Source organism: Oryzias latipes, chromosome 17, assembly GCF_053564925.1.
Source record: "Oryzias latipes strain Hd-rR chromosome 17, Olatipes_Hd-rR_3.1".
NCBI lineage: Eukaryota > Metazoa > Chordata > Actinopteri > Beloniformes > Adrianichthyidae > Oryzias > Oryzias latipes.
This window is the reverse complement of record NC_136253.1, coordinates 6,652,031-6,670,158: the sequence shown is the minus strand read 5'-3', so window position 1 is coordinate 6,670,158 and position 18,128 is coordinate 6,652,031. Positions and strand designations below refer to the sequence as shown.

Below are 18,128 nucleotides of genomic sequence, written 5' to 3'. Positions count from 1 at the left end.
TTTTACACTGACAGGAGCTCTCGAGGACCTTGGCAGCAAATAGAACAGTATAAAGTTGAGAAGCTGATGGAGTTTGTAGCTTTTCAAACATTTGCTGGGTTGTGGCCGTATTTAGTTTTGCTTTTCCCTTTTCATTCCGTGCTTTGTGTATTTTATTTTTATCAGAGTGGGACTTTGTTGTTTTCGTGGATCTTTGTGTGTCTCTGATTGCTTTCAGGTGTGGTGCTGGAAAAGGTGTGGCTCCCGTTTGGAGCCAAGCGGATGGCGGCAGCCTTTAAAGGCACCATTTGGACCTACAGCCTGAGAGAAGGAAGCTTTGCTGCAACCTGCCTCCACTTGGCGCTCTTCTCCACCTGTTCTGTAGTTTGTGTTGCACTTTGTAGTTTTGTGTTCAGGCCCACTCTGTGTAGTCTTTTGTTTGGTGTAGTTATGTTTCAGTGAAGCTGAAGGGGTGAACCGACATTTTCTTTCACGTTTTCTCCTGTTTATGTTAGTCTAGGGAGGTTGGTGCTTTGTCATTGATTTCCCTTTTCTTTATTCAAAGGTGAGATTTCAGATTTCAGTTAGGTGGTTTTTATTTGTATTTTTTTGGCCTTGGTTCACCCTGAAGCCTTTTTCCTTTGCCGTTTAAGTTATTATTTGTCATATATTAATTTGTAAATACATGTGTTACTTTGTATGGTGACAGTCATTAGGTGGTTTTTCGTAAAGTGAGGGCAAAAACACCTTTCATTTTATGCTCCTCTAGGTCCCCTAAACACAAAAAGGGGCATAAGTTAGATAAAAGAATAAGTGAAAGATTTCTTGTCAGCAGCTTAGAGATGTTCACGGCTGTGACGCATCACTCCGCTCTTTAAAACCCTCTCAGCATTCCTGATTCACGCACGGTTTCACTCTATCAACATTTCTGTCTTTTCTTGTTCAAAAAGTGGAAAATATTTTCAGGTTTGCAGAAATCAGTTTAGTCCGCGGCATGATTGTTTGTAACAAGAGGGTAAACGAAGACCGAATAAAGACGTTTGTGGAAAATTCCCACCGCTAATTTCATTTTACATTTTGGAGTGGAGAAGGAAGAAACTTTCCATTTAGTGGAGGAAGATCCTCTTGAAGATGCTCTGATTATTGGCAGTCACATCAATCAGTTTAGCTGAAATTTCTGCAATTAACATGTTTGGATTTAATTTGAAAAAAAAAATCATATTTCTAAGTCTTAAGTATGAAGATTTAAAAGAACCAAATGGCTTTAAAACGACAAATCAAATTCTCTATGAACAAACCAAGAACCAGGAAAGTGCTGATGGAAAGTCCCATTTCTGGTCCTCCTGAAGACATTCTACATGCGATCATTTATTTACACCACATTCCTCTAATGTGAAAAGCCACTAAAGGTGGTGAGTGTTTACTGTCACAGCAGGCGACACCCTTCCAGGTACATTATTTATGTGATTGCTAAACACACTTCAGCTCACGAGCAGCATGATGGAACTGTGAGGGATGAGTGGGGATCTTTCCCGCTTCGGTTCTCTCCAAATCTTCCCAGAAGTTTTGGGGAGACTTTTTGACACGCTGTAACCTTTCTCCACCTGCAGGACGGCTCTGCTGTGCTGCACTTTTGTGTCTGATCACACCTAAAGTGACAAGGTTGAGAACCCCCAAAACCTTGACAAAGTCGAGCATTTAGGGTTACCTAATAATGCATCTCAGACAGAGTGCTCTCACCCTGCTTTCACTTGAACAAGCAGGTAAAGTGGTCCAGTGAGAGGACAGATCTCAACACATGCTGTAGCAGAAGCTCAAACAAAAAACCCACATTCATTAAACACATCATGAACATACACTCACCAGCTCCTTTATTAGGTCCACCTTGCTAGTACCGGGTTAGACCTCTTTCACCTTCAGAACTGCCTCAATTCTTGGTGGCATAGATTCAACTGGAAACATTCCTCAGAAAGGTTGGTCCATGTTGACATGATAGTATCACGCAGTGGCTGCAGATTTGTTGGCTGCACATGTTATGGGTCACCCCCCATTGGTGATGTTTTTTAGGTTCTGGTTTACTGTGGCCTCCACCTGAGTTGGCTACAACAAACCTACAATTATCTAATCTACGGTAGCTTCGTTTTTTAAGGACGGTTCATTCTGTGTTTGGTTTTGGAGCGTCTTCTTTGCCGTGTCTTTAATTCAATTTTATTTCTATAGCCCAATGGTACAACAATAGTCGTCTCAGTGGGCTTCAAACAGGTAGTTTGTGTAATAAACATGAATCATAAAGAACACAGAATTCAAGTCATACAATTCAATAAGTGATAGCTATCCTAAACTTGACATCCCTGCCCTTAGACCCTCCTTCTCGGTAAGGAAAAACTCCTAAAAAACAAATGGATTCCGGATTCATAAATTCGGCTTTTTGATTGGATGTGTTTGAGTCCTGCTGCTCCTGGGTTTATCCTTCCTGACTAACCATGACAGCACATTCATGATGCCAATCTTTCGTTCCACCACATCACAAAGGTTCTCTATTGCAGTGTTTTTCAACCAGTGTGCCGCGGCACACTAGTGTGCCGTGGGAGATGGTCAAGTGTGCCGTGGAAAATTGCCCTCATTAACTGATCTAAAAACATTAACCATCTCCAGGAAATCAGCTCTGTGTTCATCCAAACAGGTCCTGATAAAACACTGAGTAGTTAGGAATATGAAAGATCATAAAATACTTATTTCTTTGTGTTTATTTGATTCTATTAAAGACATTTTGATAAGAATGACGGCACCGCGATTTACCTGCAGCTATAACTGTTTTCTGAAAAGTCCCGCAGCTTTTACTGTCTCCACGACTCCACCAATCATTCTTGAAGGCTAAATCACATGTCATCAGTCTGACCAATCAGAAGTGTTTAAAGTCTAAACTTCCTTGTTCCAATTTAGCTCATAACTCACTCAGTTCCAACAAAAACACCAGCTAAAGCTCGTCTTTAGCGGTGTAGCTTTCCACAGAATCCGGTATCAGACCGTGGAACAAGTGAACAAAACCATGAAACTCAGAGACGCAAGTGTTTCTGCCGTTTTCTCGCCGTATTCACACTACATCTCCCATGATGCATTGGCTTAAAGGGACAGCGCCTTAGCGTACAATGAGTCGTCCTTGTTACACGGATTGAAACCACAACGAACATACAGTTTGTATGTACCTTAACTTTTATTACATCTTTTAGAAAAAACATCTGCAACTTCCTGCTTTTTCTGCCACAATTATCACAAAAATGCACGTCAGATTGCGGGGGGGGGGGCCTGTAGATCAAAACAGACTATGAGTTTCTGCTTTTTTGGGGGGGGGGGGGGGGGGTTGCACGGTGTGCCGCGGGATTTTTGGCAAGGTTAAAGTGTGCCGTGGCTCAAAAAAGGTTGAAAAACACTGCTCTATTGGGTTGAGATCTGGTGACTGTGGAGGCAGTTTGGGTCCAGTGAACTCATCATCATGTTCAAGAAACCAGTCTGAGATGAGTTCACCTTTGTGACATGGTGCCTTTTCCTGCTGGAAGTAGCATCAGAAGATGGTACACTGTGGTCAGAAAGGGATGGACATGGTCAGCAACTATACTCAGGTACAAGTCCATGCTCAACTGGTACTAAGGAGCCCAAAGAAAATATCCCCCACACCATGACACCACCACCACCAGCCTGAACCGTTGATACAAGGCAGGATGGATCAATCCTTTCATGTTGTTGATGCCAAATTCTGACCCTACCATCCGAATGTGGCAGCAGAAATGGAGACTCATCAGACCAGACAACGTTTTCCCATCTTCTATGATCCAGTTTGGGTGAGTCTGTGTGAACTATAGCCTTAGTTAGCTGACAGAAGTGGTACCCGGTGTGGTCTTCTGCTGCTGTGGTCCATCTGCCTCCAGGTGGGAGATGTTGTGCATTCAGAAATGCTCTCCTGCAGACCTCTATTGGAACCAGTGGTTCTTTGAGTTCCTGTTGTCCTTCTATCAGCTGGAACCAGTCTGGCCATTCTCCTCTGACATCTGGGATCAACAAGGCATTTCCGCCCACAGAACTGCTTTTTTCCCCTCCGGGAATCAAACTCTGGATTCCTGCATGGTAGCCTCTCACCTTACCAACCGAGCTACCCAGCCGATATTTCCTCTTTTTAGGTCATCATTCTCTGTAAACCCTAGAGATGGTTGCGGGGGAAAATCCCAGTAGATCAGCATTTCTGAAATCCTCAGACCAGCCCGTCTGGCACCAACAACCACGCTATGTTCAAAGTCACTTCTGTCATCTTTGTTCTCCATTCTGATGCTGGTTTGAACTGCAGCAGATCGTCTGGACATTGTCTACATGAATTAAGTTGCTACCATGTGATTGGCTGATTAAAAATTTCCATTAATGAGCAGTTGGAGAGGTGTGCCTAATAAAGTGGCCGGTGAGGGCACTTTTATGTCAATAAAAAGCATAAAACTGGGTGCTCTGATAAAAAAGTCTGCCTCCAACCAGTGAAGTAGGTCAAAATCTACGTATTGAGCCAAGCGGCTCTAGTGAACGGCTGCCAAACAATCATTTGATCTCTAGAGTGAAGAACAGGAAAGTTAAAACAGACGAGCCGCTGAAAGCTCAGTTAATAAATTAATCTCTGAAAATGTTTTTTAAAGCATAGTTTTTCGGTGGAGCGTCCTCTAAACTCCTTTTAATTCACTACTTTTTCAATATAACTGACTTTTTAAAAAGGTAACGCTGTAGTGTCAGCTTTTTTAGTTTTGCAACGACATTGCAGGAAGAAGAGCTTGACTGGGTCAAGTGTTGCTGGTATGATGCATCAGGTGCATCATTCAGAATGTGAAAATTATTTAGACAATAATCTGGAGTGTAAGGTGTTTGCACGTTTGAAAACTACTACATTCTAGTTTTGACCTTCAGCTCAAGTCAAAGTTTTCACTTGATTAAAGCAAATATTATAAAAATCCTTTTTATTATTTGTGGCTATTTGTGGCTTTTAGTAAGGTTTTGCTTTATTTATTGCATATCACTGTTTTATATCTCCATGTTTCTCTATTTTTAGGCAGCTTTTTGTGTTTATTTTGTATTTGCTTTTTGTGCAAAAGAACAAAGAATAAATAAAACTTCCATTCAAAGTAGTTTTGCGCGTGTTGAAACAGTAGTGCGACAGCGCCGGATGGGAGGTACCTGTCTGGGATGAAGCAGGTGTGGATCATGTGACTGCAGAGGGGTGGTGGGCCTGCTGTCAGGGGTGTCTCCTGCCGTTTGTGGAGAACATAGTCCGTCGTCTCGGTCCGACTCCCCCTCCGCTCGCTCCATTATGGCTCCCAGCTCCTGGAAGCCCTCCAGTTTATCCGCCTGCAAGAAGACATACGGCCGTTAAAGACAGAATTTCTGCACAGTCTGTGAGCTTCTTTTCTGAGCATCTAGTCGTGAAGAAGCAGAGAAGACACTGGATGAATGTCTGCTCCAAACCGGATGACTGACGTGGAAAATATTTTAAAAACATTTTAATTAGGACTTTCTTGAGTGGGAATCAAGAGATTTGACAAAAGGTCTGCTGGGTCCCAAGATCATTTCAAGGAGATGCGACAAGTGTGGCGTGAGGCTTGATCTGGTTCCTCTCTGCTGATCCATCTGTAAGCACAAATCGAATTTTGCGACAGGATGCTGAGCAAATGATCGGTTGAGTCAGGAAACAGAAAATCATATTGAGAAGAAGAAGCTGCAGTAGAGACTCACATTAAAGTACTCATCCCAACATAGATAAATACTTCAAATGTTGTTAGGCGCTGTCACAGATTAATATTGCACCATAGAGCAAAGAAGGTGTGTGCAGCACTAAACAGCGGGAATTTAATGGGACAAGGAAACCTGCAGGAACTAGACCTCCATCTGCAGGAAATTCAAGGTAAAGGCGTTCAGAGGAGGCCGACCTGCGCAGCCATCTTTCCTTTGAGAGGAGAAAAGCTACACCTGAATTCCACAAATGATGTGCAATCATGGAGCAGCAGCGAATTTAACGAGAAACCACTGCTGAATCAACGACTCATGAAGCTGCTCAATCAGCCAGCCAATTACCCATCAGTCCTGCAGCCGCTCCACTCCTCCTGCAACAGTTATCCCTCAAGGATGGGAAGTCTTTCAGGATAACAAACTTGTTTGCTCCCGTTTTCCCAGCTTCCATCTGGTTCCCAGAAATGTACCTTTCAGCAAGCATCTCTGAGGAGACGGCTCATAAGCTATCTGCTGATTCCATTAAAGAAAATGAGAAATTGAGAATTGCATCCGGGAAGCACTCAGCAAGTCCAGGTCAAGGGTCATGGAAGGACTCATCCGATCCTTCCGCACATCGGTGCATGACTGTAAAACGCCAAAACTTGATGATTCTGCTGTTCTTAGAGTCTTTGCAGCTCGTCTTTGCTTTATTTTCTTTCAGCCGAGTTTCAGCAGCAAAAGTGTTTCAACATTCGTTCATATTTTAAAGTGGAAAACGGCCTCAGATTGCCTTTAGAATGAGCCAGTATCTAAATCAGAAGGATGCACTTCTGCTCCAGGGCTAGAAAAAATAAATAAATACCGGTAAATCAAAATTTGATTGTCTTCTAGCTTCACTGTGATTCATCAAATCAATAATTTGCAGTTTCCTGTATTTTTTAGAGAAAACAGAACCTCGCCTTGATCCAACAGGTTCAGCTTCCAGCATCACCATGACTCTCTGCTGGAGCAAAGCAGCTTTAGACGATGGATGGATGGAAACTTTTCTGTTCATTTTTGAATGTTAGAATTCCATTTCTTAGTAACCACTTATATAAAAACAGTGTTGAACCGTGAAGCAAACTGGATGATAAAAGTGGATCAAATCAAATAAGTTTAGTATTTTTGGGAGATTAAAGAAAATGTTCCAATGACAATGCCGATCTTCAGGCTTTTTTCAGACATGTCATTCAGAAGAGAATCTGAAGAAACAAATGTTGTTCCGATTCAGCATTTGGAGCTTAAATCCATCCCAGGTTAGAATGATGAAGAGAGTCTGGAGAAAACGTTGGGATGGAGGGACGCATCTCACCTCTGAGTGCGCCGTCTTGTCTGCCGAGTCGTCTTTGCGGCCAAGCCTCCAGTTGGTGAGAATGGCTCTGAGCTTCATGTAGAAGATGATGGTGTTGCGTCTGAAGAGCCGAACCTCCTGCTGCATTGCAGCTCTCTCATGAGTCCAGGGTATGTCCAGACTTTGAAGACCCTGAAGCTCCAAACCTTCTCGCTGCATCTCCAGACGCAAACATCCATCCTCCTGCTGCAAAAAGAACAAAGAGGTCATCAGTCCACCAATCCATCAATCCACCAATTCACCAATCCATCAATCCATCAATCCATCAATTCACCAATCCATCAATCCACCAACCAATAAATCTATCAATCAACCAATCCATCAATTTATCAATCCATCAATCCATCGAATCTACCAATCCAAACAATTCACCAACCCATCAATCAATCAATTCAACAATTATTCAATACATCAGTCCATCAATTTATCAATCAACCAATCCATTAATCCATCAGTCCACAAACCCATCAATTCACCAATCCATCAATCTACGATTTCATCAACTCAACAATCCATGAACTCACCAATCCATGAATTCACCAATCCATCGATTTATCAATCGACCAACCCATCACTTCACTAATCCATCAACCCACCATCCCATCAATTCAGCAATCCATCATTCCACCAATTCATCAACCCATCCATCATAGAATTCACCAATCCACCAATTCACCAATCCACCAATTCATCAACCCATCAATTTTAGGAATCCATCAATCACTCAATCCACCAATCCATCAATTCATCAATCCACCAACCCATTAATTCACCAATCCACCAATTCAGCAACCCATCAATCCATGGATTCACCAATTCATCATTCCATCAACCCATTAATCCATCAATTCATCAACCCATCAATTTTACCAATCCATCAATCCACCAATCCATCAATTCATCAATCCACCAATCTATGAATTCACTAATCCATCAATCCACCAATTTACCAATCCATCATTTCACCAATACACCAACAAACATTACCAGAAAAGATCATAAAACATCAAATAAAAAGACGTACAAAATTATCACCGCTATCACAGATCAGCCAACATTTTGTTGTGTTACTTCAAAACAGGCTTTAAAGAAAGAGGTAAGACTGATAAAAAGAAGCCATAATACAGATAAAAGTAAGAATTAATGCTGAATCTTTCATCCGAGCATCTCTGTTCATCTGCTTTTGATGGGCAGAGTCCTGTACCTGCAGCAGAGAGACCGCAGCCTCTCGATCCTCCGCCGTCGCTTTCATCCTTCGGTCGTGCTCCAAACGAAACTGGACGTCAGGAGAGTCCCGTAGCTGAACCAACAGAGCGCACAAACACAAACAAATGGAGGTTTCTTCACATACTCCAGCACAAAAATCAAAGTCTGGACTTTGAATTTGCTGAGTAAATGTGAGCTTTTGTTGATATTTAGAGCACAACTAAAAGTCAGAGTTTATAATCTTTTTTTATGTAAATTCTCACTCAATGAAGTACCTTTCCCAAAAAATGAACAAAATCTTTAAAAATCAAGCAAAACTTCAACAACTTGAACAATTATTTCTAAATAAGAAAACAGTTCAGTTCATCAAACTAGTAGAAAAATAAATTTGGACTAAATAGATTTAAATCTTAAACTATTGCTAATCCAGATGAAAAAACATTTAGGCAACTGTATGAAAAAGCACATTTATATAGTTAATTTATAGTTTCTTAATTCTTGGATTAAAGTCAGAATTATTAAAAAAATAATAATTTTCCAGTAAAATATAACACTTTAAAAGAAAAAGAAAGAATTCTTGGATAAACGTACTAAAATATAATTTTAAAGTTTAGGATCAGTACACTGTTTTTAAATCAATATTTACAAATAAAATAACATTAAAAAATGGAATAAATAATAAAAATAGAAGTCTAGTTTACATTTTGGAAAAGAAAAAACTGTCAACATCCTGCGGCCTTGTTGTTTTCGACAGTCAAAATCTGTAATTATGCAATCAGTTTTCTTTTAAAACCTCAAAAAAAAAAAACTTCTGGAACAAGTTGCATAAAATAAATGCAGGGAGGTTAACAGAGGGAACATGACTGTGGCTGTGAAACGGAAAGATATCCCTTCATCCACAAAGTGTCGGCTTCTCCAATTTTGGAGACTGCAGCAGTTTCTGGCCTCTGCGCACCGTTGGGATGAATCCGTACACTCCAGCAGTAAGCCGAGCTCGTCATTGTGAGCTGGCCCTGGATCGCTTCCCCGTCAGCCCAATGTCAAATGCAAATCATGCTTGCAGGGCATGCAGAGCTAATCCGGCCAGCCTCCTTTCCCGCCTATTCATTTCATCTCACAGAAACGGTGCAGTAGAAAGAAAAACAAACCCACATGACTGTAGTGGCGTCTGCACACCGCCACCGCCGCCGCCAGGGCTCCACTTTACATAACAGCCCACAGTTCTCCATGAGAACATAAGGCTGCAATTATAAGCCACAGTGTCCTCCAACTACACGGCCGCTCTATTAAACAGTAGTCGCAGGAGGATTTGAGAGGTTTATGCTGGAGCACTCACCTATTAAACGTCCCTGTCTGTTTGTAAAGTGTGATTACACTGTGGATCTGTGCAGGCTGTTCTATAACGTGAAATGTGCTGAGTCGACTGGTGACAGGGCATCGTTTCAGGGTTCAACACCCAGCCTACTCTGACACAACGAAGGAGCATCACATCCTCACGTCAGGTCTACATTCTGCGTCAAAAGCTACACGCCGTCGCTCCTCAAACAGCTGCAAACCGCTCAACGGGAAGCCACAAAATGATAACACGAAAAGAAAAATAGAACATGGCAATGAAAGAAAAAAAATAAGCACCACAAGCTGTGAGAGTGGATTTCAGTGTGAAATAAGAGAGTGAATGAGGTGAAACTGTTCATCTCCATGAGGATGCCCTGGACTGAGTGGCTTTAAAAAATACTAACTCCATTCTCTATAACGAGAGAAAAAGGCCAAATCAATTAATTGTTGATATAATAATTGAATTTGTCACACAGATGGACACATTCTAAGAGCATCGCTGGGCTGATCTGTCTGCTAAGGTTATGATGAGACATGCAGGCCGTTTCTGTCAGCGGTCGTGTCTTCTTTAGAAGAGCTTCATGTCGATCACTTTGCAGACTTTTGCAAAAGTCAAATCAAAAAAATCAAAGTGAAACAACTGCTTTGAGCAACTTTTGAGTTAAAGCCTGCATGGCTTCAGCAATGATGTCTTGAAACGTTTTTGCCGTTTCCCTTCACAGCCTGCTTTGACTGCCCTCTCCTCTGAAGGCGTCGGGGTCTCCAGCAGTTACACGTAAACAGCGTCCATGTCAACACCTGTCCAGATTCATGCTTTAGGTTGGCAGAAGGCCCACACAGCCACAGTAGAAGGGAGATGAAGGAGGCACTGACCTCTATTCTTAAAGCCAGGGGCCTGTGGTACCTAGTGAGTCCCGCGGCTCCCCTGCCTTGGGCCTGGCCCCCACTCTGGCTTTGGCTCTGGGGCTCCACGCCTCGCTCCTGTCCTAGACGCCACTCCAGCTCATCCCTCTGAACGGACTGTGAGTGACGTGGAGGGGGACGGGGGGCGGGGGGTGGCGGAGGGAGGGTGAAGGAGGCGTGGACAACAGGTACCGGATACAGGGTGCAGGTTGTGGCGGCGGTGATGTTGGGGGGGAGGGGGGGGGAGATATGTGAGGTGATTTGTGGACAAAACAGACAAAATACAACAAACGGTGTGAGGGGGGTGGTGGAAAAAAACAGCGAGGAAGGGGGGGGGGACAAAAATAATACTGAAAATGGGCAAAAAATATAAGCAAAGGAGGGGGGAAAAATCAACTAATAGACTAGATGGAGAAGAAGAAAGAGAGCTAGAGCATGAAGAAGAGCGCAAAGAGAAAGACCAACTTAAAGAGAACGCCGTATGAGAGAGATGAGACGAGAACGAGAATGAGGATGAAGAAAATCATGGGCTGAAACATCTGGCAGGAAACACAAAGAGGAACAAAGAGAGGGAACCGGGGGAAAAGAATGCAAAACACCTGTTATGAAGCGCATGCGATGAGGGATCCATGAGTCCAAACCAACAGCGGAGAGAAACCACTGCAAACTGAAGAGCCACAGCGACAGGAGCCGCGTTACAGAAGCACTTCACCAAAGACACCTTTTAGGATCAGCTTTCATCTTCAGAGGCTTTGGTCAATGTGTGACGTGGCGGCACGCCAGCTGCTTCATTTAGGACACTTAGTGAAGTGCAAACTCCGCTGACCAAAGGAGTCGGTGTTTTCTTTAGTCTATAGAAAACTTTCTATAAAGCAGCTTTTGATCACATGATTGGACCTGTGTTAGTTTGATCAATAGATACAAACACAAGCTGCATGAGTGCAATGAAGAGGAGTTAAAAAAACAAGAATTTTCTGAACAAAAATAGGTAAGAGGTGTATGACGTAACCCAGGACAGCCCCAACCCTGTCCTCAGCAAAAAGTAGTACACTTAAAGTATACTTGATTACAAGTATTGCAAGTATACTATAGTAGACTGTGTACATGCAGTGTAGTAAGTTTACTAACTGAATACTTTTTCACACTCAATTGGAATATATAGATAGCATATAAAAGGTTCATATAAAGTCTCCTGCCTCACTTTTTAGTATAGAAAGTATACTTGTAGTATACTTAAATAGACTAAGTGAAGATCTCCCTGCTGCAGGTTACCTGATCAGGTGTGAATCAGAACAAGGAGCCACCTGAGTCAGCTGATCAGCACAAAGCAGCGATGAGAGAACTGAGAAACAGGCCGGGGGGTCGACCTCCAGGACCAGGTCAGCCCTCATGGACCCTGATGTCATAATTATTGTGCATCAAATGGATTTTAATTGGGCAGATTTGTAGGCCTGTTTAGAGTCTGGATGTTTTCAGAGGAAAATGAATTAATTTTTTTAAATTCGGTACCATTTGAAAGATAACGATTGGCTTTTTGACATCAGTCAGAATTCAGCTGAAAAAAAACAAAGGCTTTTAAGCTTTTCTATAAGTTGAGCTACTTAAAGTACGATGAACATTTGCAAAAGCAAAACAGAATTAAAGATGATTTTGTTATGTTTATCTGACTGCCTTTGCTTCCATTTTGACTTCAATGTGAAAGTGTAAATAAAGTAAAAACATGACTCCTGCCTGAATGTGATCATGTTATCATATAATTTCTGGAATAATGTCTGAATGTAATAAATAAGCACTTCAACTTTGTTTTTATTGATAATTTTGTTACTCAGACGTTCAATAAATGATCTGCGCTTGGACTGATAAACTAAAAATAGAAACAAAATAGAAGTTAAGAACCAGATTATGGTCGCTTTGTATTAATATAAAGGTAGTTAGGTTAAGCATAACAAAGGTGAGACCCTCCAACTCCATTTCAAGCAATTCATTGAACTTTTGGACAAACTCCTTTTTAGTGGATTCATTGTGTCACATGATATATGTAGAAGTACAGATATGCTAATTTATGATTATTATATTGACATCATGGAGATGTATCTTCAACTACTTCCAATTTTTTTTATCCAAGTAACTCTTAATCCTCCAAAGTTTGATCATTTTATGTACAGCTATAAATCACTTATGTTTGTCTTGTTTAGTATTTTTGTTTCGATTGCTTGAAATCAACCGATTCCAATCCAGAGCCGTGCTGACAGACAGTTGTCATGTTTGTGAGCTGCAGACTGTTTGTGCTGGGTTTTTTTCTGATGGTTTCTTCACAGAAAGTCTACCGTCAAAACGTTGTGTCGAATCTGAGTACATAAGTATGGAGCCCCCCAGATGCCAGTGGTTTAAAAAATAAATAAATAAATAAACCGTTCCCAAGGATTCATGTGCTCGAACTCTTGTGCAATCGTGCACGTTTGCACAACAGTTCGAGCACAATTGATGAATCCGTGGGCACAGTTTAGTAATCTGTGTGCACGCTCTATCAGTTTTTTTTTCTTTTCCCCCACTGGCACCTGGGGGGCTCCGTACACAAGTCAGAAACGGTGATAAATTACAAAAGTGTAAAATATTAGATTTAAGTGATTTCATAATGTTGCAAAATAAAACAATGTTTTTGCAGAAATAAAATGTCTATGTTTTAGTAAGGCTAAACTAGACAGAAATTAGACAACAATATAAACGTGAGTCACTGTAAAAGGATCGTTAAGGTTATTTTTTATTTTAAACTATAGTAGTTTTTTAATAGAAACTTTGAGGGACATTAATCTGCACCAATGTGAACTCTTTTAGACTGGAATCTGCTTATTTTGCCCTTCCTAGCTGGTCTTTACTTTGTAGAGTGTGAGCTGATGCTACATCAGTAACAGTACACCACCCAGCTTCACCCGTGAGTTTCTAGGCCGTGTTCTCCAAATGTTTGAGGACCTGTTTGTGTCAGGAGAGGCCTGCCTGATGGTGCAGCACAGAGATAATCAACCTGCACGAAGAAGAGGGCGCTGGGTGACGTGTTGACTCGGATTAAGCAGCAGTAAATCAAGGACAGGAAAGCAGGATGCCGGCCAGCCAGATTCTTCCACGGGCAACTCATGCGGCAACATTTGACACGTTTGTTTGATCGGTGCTCTGAATGCAACAGGTAACCCACAGTGTAAGCGGTCCTGCAGGAGCCTATGGGATGCTGAGAACTGCAGTCCTACCATCGTATTATGAATGGAGTAGTAAAAGCTCATCATGCAAGAACTGTCAGAGCGCTCAGCCAAATGGAAGAAACTGCTGGCACTCCTTTAATACTTACTCCCCCACCTCCCCCCTGCAACAGCTGAGTGCAAGCAGGACGGCTGCAGACAGGAAGTGTATGGATGCAGACAGGCAAAGCTGCTGACTACGCGGATGCGCACGCCATGCAGATGTGAAGGCAGCAGCAGGAAGCGATGGTGGTGGCAATGGATCTGTGGAGGGGAGGGGGGTGTAGTGGCTGTGTGGTGGAGCTGGGTGGGTAAAAACGGCTGGAGCCCAAACTGCTCATCATCCTGTGCTGTCATGACGACGACGGGGGGAGTGACAGACCTGAAGATTTGGGTTTTGAATTTTTCCCACATCTATTAAACTCAAACTATGACGGATTCTTTCTAGATTAAAGGTTGACCGGCTCCTAATCATACGTGTCAAACCTGGCAACCCAAATGAAAAGAAACAAGGTTTGACAAGTATGCAAAAATATAACGCCTTTAAAATGAACAACCTTCTCATCTCTGCTTTTGTTCGGCGGGCGTGTGAAGCGTGTTCAAGAACACGCTAAACTTCTTTTTCTTATGTGTACTAGCACATGTCCGCCACCTACAGCTGGATGAGGCTTGGGGCAAAATGAGCAAATCTGGTGAATCTGGCTCCAGATTTTATCTTTCACAGCTCTATCCCAATACATGAAAGATGCAACACGTGAATGGTGCAATATAATTCTGTCTTGGCATAATTTCTCTTTTGTGATTAGTTTTCAACCGATTGGCACTTTCATCACTTAAAATCAAATCAAATGTTATTTCTATAGCACTTTTCCAACTCATGCTACTCAAAGTGCTTTACATAAAAACAATCACATTTTAAAAACGAGACATTAAATAAATGTCTTGTCTAATACCCATACAGACTGCTTTTGTCACTCTGTCTAATCAGAACCCATTTGTTTGCAGACTTGAGATCCCATTGAGTTTCTTTGAGGCAAACAAACCGGTGAGATGCTTTAAAGGTTTTATGCTTTGCTTTTTGCTAAATTGAAGCACAATTTATTGCAGAGATTGACAGATATTTTGGCCTTAAAGTATTTTAAAAGCAAATGTCATAAAAAATGCCAGCCAAAGAAAGTAGAAAAGTACTTCCTAGCAGAGAGCTGTGGACAGTAAAGGACAGGAAGTCTGTGAAACTCACCTGAAAGTCTGTTGCCAGGTCTCTTCCGAATGTGCCGATGGGCGAGTCGCGGGACATGGAGGTGACGGTGGACAGAAAGCTGCTGGACTCTGTGAGGTTGGGCATGGGCGACAGGTCGTCCGTCCTTTCTCTCAGACCTTCACCTATGTGGTCCAGTTTCTCCATGAAGATGTGAAGCTCGGTGCGGAACGCCTTCATGCGAGTGTTGATGGAGTCCAGAACCTGCGTGTCGGGTTTGGATCCTGACGTCTCTCCGACTTCAGGGAAGTCTCCGGCGGTCACCAGCAGCCTCCCTTCAAAGATCAGGCTGTCTGTGTCTGTGATCAGACGGTCCACCGTCTTCCCCAGCCTGTCGGCCTCTCGCTTCACATTGGCCAGCGACTCTCGCTCTTCCCTCCTGCGATTGGCCTGTTCGGTGGCACTGAGCTCGTCTGAAGGTTTGATGCTTCCAAACCCTGAGGTGGTTCCTGTCTTCTCAAACAGGTCTTCAGAGTCGCTCTCACCACCAACAGGACCCTCCCGCTTGGGTTGAAGGAGAAGAAGTCGGCCTGCTTCTTCATCCTCGGCTGCTTCCCGTCGTCCCGCGTCGCTGTCGGCGTCGCTGTCTCGAGGGCTGCCGGTGCGAAGGCCGAGGTGTGCAGCCAGGTCACAGCGCTGGACGTTGGACATGAGGACGTGGTTCTCATACTGCAGCTTCATGACTTTCCCGCTGAGCTCGTTGATCTGCATCCTGGCCGATTTCAGCTCCTCCATCATCATGAGGGGGCTGCTGCCGCTGCCTCCGTTCCCGGGTTTGAACAAGACCCCCTCGTTTCCCTCCTCACCCGCGTGAACAGAGGTGCCGCTGGGACCAAACTTGAAGCGATTCAGTTCAGATGTGAGCTGCCTGTTGTGGTCTTCGATCTCTGAGATGGAGCGACGCAGCAGCTCCGCCTCCTCCTCCACAAACTGGAGATGGCGACGAAGCTCGTTGGCCGACTCCAGAGCATCTCCGGCGTACGGCGATGACGGCATGCTGGAGAAGGGCTCCCGACCAAAGAAGTCCCTCTCGTACTGACCTCGAATGTCTTCATTTTCTGCTCTCAAGCTCCTGTTCTCCACCTCCAGCTCTACGATCTTCCTTCCCAGAATGTTGGCCTCCTCCTCCACCAGCTTGAGGCGCAGTCGTAACTCGGCCTCCCGGGTGGTGTGTGGACCCCCGCCCGAGCACTCCACGAGGGGGAGGGGGCTGTCAATGTCCCCGTAAACGGATTTGTACTTCTGCATCTCTTGCTCGAGCTCATCCTTCTCCCTGCCGAGTTTTGCCATCTTCTTCCTCATCAGGCTGGACTCCTCTTTGGCAAACTGAAGCTGGCACCTGAGGTCTGCGCTGTCCTCCTGGAAGGATGGTTTCAACAAAAAACAGCCGTTTAGTAAAACCAAAAAGACTTCATAGTGTCTGTATTATTAACTGACTTCCTTGGTCATTTGGTTCTTCTGTTATCAGACACAGTCGTGTTCATACACGACCGTGTCTGATAACAGAAGAACCTAAGAAGTCTGCAAAATATCTCGTCTAACTAAAAAACAACTGTTCTGTTCCTGGAAGGTCTTTGATGTCATTCAGTCTGTGGCCACAGAGGCAGCACAGGATTCAGCATCAACCCGGTGAACTTCATGAGTGTGTCTGCCCTTCTTCTTAGAGGGTGTTTTTCCATGGTTATATCATGACATGAGAATTTGAGATGCAGGGAAACCTCTTCCCATTTTGGAAGGCTGTTTCTACCAGGCGGCAGTGGATGCAGTTTGTATTTCCAGAGGCGACTGCAGCCTGGGAGAATTTGTTTGTCCAGAACTTCTCTGCTGAAAAAACACTGACTTTGCGTCTGCTTTTCTAAATAAAGAATGAATTGAAGCTGAAATGATTGTTCTGGATCATTTCAAAACATGCGCTTCTCAAACTTAAGCAGCTAAAATACTAAAAGAAAACGTAGCTCCTAAATCTGAGGATTTTGCCGTTTTTTGTTTTGATTTTTGTACTTTTGGATTCATATTGTGTCTCTGTTCTCTTTCAAATTTTCTGCTTTTCTTTTCTTCTGCCATTTTTCTGGGCGAGGATCTCCAGTGCAGCTTTCAACTTCTAAGCCTGCTGCCGCCACAGAGTCCCTGCTGCCTCCTGTTGCTGCTGCTCTGGAGTTTGACGTGAGTAAGCACATCGCACTCGCTCCGTCTTTCAGAGAAGCTGAAGTAGATTCTTGTATTAGTGCGTCTTAGCAAATTGGGTTGGACACCAAATCCTTGGTTTCCTGCTACAGTGCAAACGCGAGGGAAAGTGTGCTTCACGCTATCCATACATGTCAGTTTGGGTTATGACGTAGTGAAATTCACTGTTGTGAGAGCATGGGAACTATCGTTCCGGAAGCTGTCAGAAATTTAGTTCTTGCAAAAAAATCTGTCAATGGAACACATGTGGAATTTGCACATAACAGGAGCAGAAATGAAAAACATGAGTGATTATGTGGATTTGTTCCTATGTGCTGTGATTCCATTGTCCTAAACATTCTGGCAGGAAAACCTGAGACAAATGTACAAATTTCCAAGTGTAGAATTATGTCTCACACAAACACGTTTAGACGTACCGGTTACTTTCTTTTAATTAATAAACCTTTTTAAAAATCTATCCATCTGTCTCCCTGTACCTTGAACATACAGGGTCATGTCAGGAAGGGCATCTCTCTGCCAAACCACCTGTGCGAATCAATGAAAGCCGATTCGCTGTGGCGACCCCTAACGGGACAAACCAAAAGGCGAACAACATCATTTAAGAATGTGTCCAGTCTTTTTTCACTGCAGGTTTTAAACCGTCCAGAGGCGCGTTGCTGTCAGACTGATCATACTGAAGTCTGAGACACGTGCATGCTCGCTCTGAGCTAAAAGTTCTCTTCTCATTTCACGCTGAGTGTCATGGAAAGCATCGATGAATTCGTCTCACTTGGTTAGAAGGTTTCTTGTCTTTGAAAGCTTCTCTGCTCCCTCGTCGCCTCAGAGCCGTCTGTAAAACAAAAATAGGGAAAAAACAAATAGGGTCACTCAGAGTTTTTTTTGTTTTTTTACATTACTCTTGCAAATA

At 43.2% G+C, this 18,128-nt stretch overlaps 1 protein-coding gene across 13 annotated transcripts in view; it reads right to left on the bottom strand.

Annotated features, from left to right (window-relative positions):
• Positions 1–18,128, bottom strand: part of mtcl1 (microtubule crosslinking factor 1) — a 62,365-nt gene that overhangs the window by 19,444 nt on the left and 24,793 nt on the right. For 9 of the 13 annotated variants that reach the window (XM_078935310.1, XM_078935309.1, XM_078935308.1 and 6 more), the window contains exons 4-9: positions 17,991–18,050; positions 15,020–16,396; positions 10,520–10,666; positions 8,310–8,405; positions 7,067–7,291; positions 5,185–5,355 (exon numbers count right to left, since the gene is read on the bottom strand). In XM_078935310.1, the coding sequence (XP_078791436.1) occupies positions 5,185–5,355; positions 7,067–7,291; positions 8,310–8,405; positions 10,520–10,666; positions 15,020–16,396; positions 17,991–18,050 (2,076 nt within the window). The remainder of the gene's footprint in view (positions 1–5,184; positions 5,356–7,066; positions 7,292–8,309; positions 8,406–10,519; positions 10,667–15,019; positions 16,397–17,990; positions 18,051–18,128) is intronic. The other 4 variants (XM_023965338.2, XM_078935306.1, XM_078935313.1 and 1 more) reach the window with 1 other exon arrangement.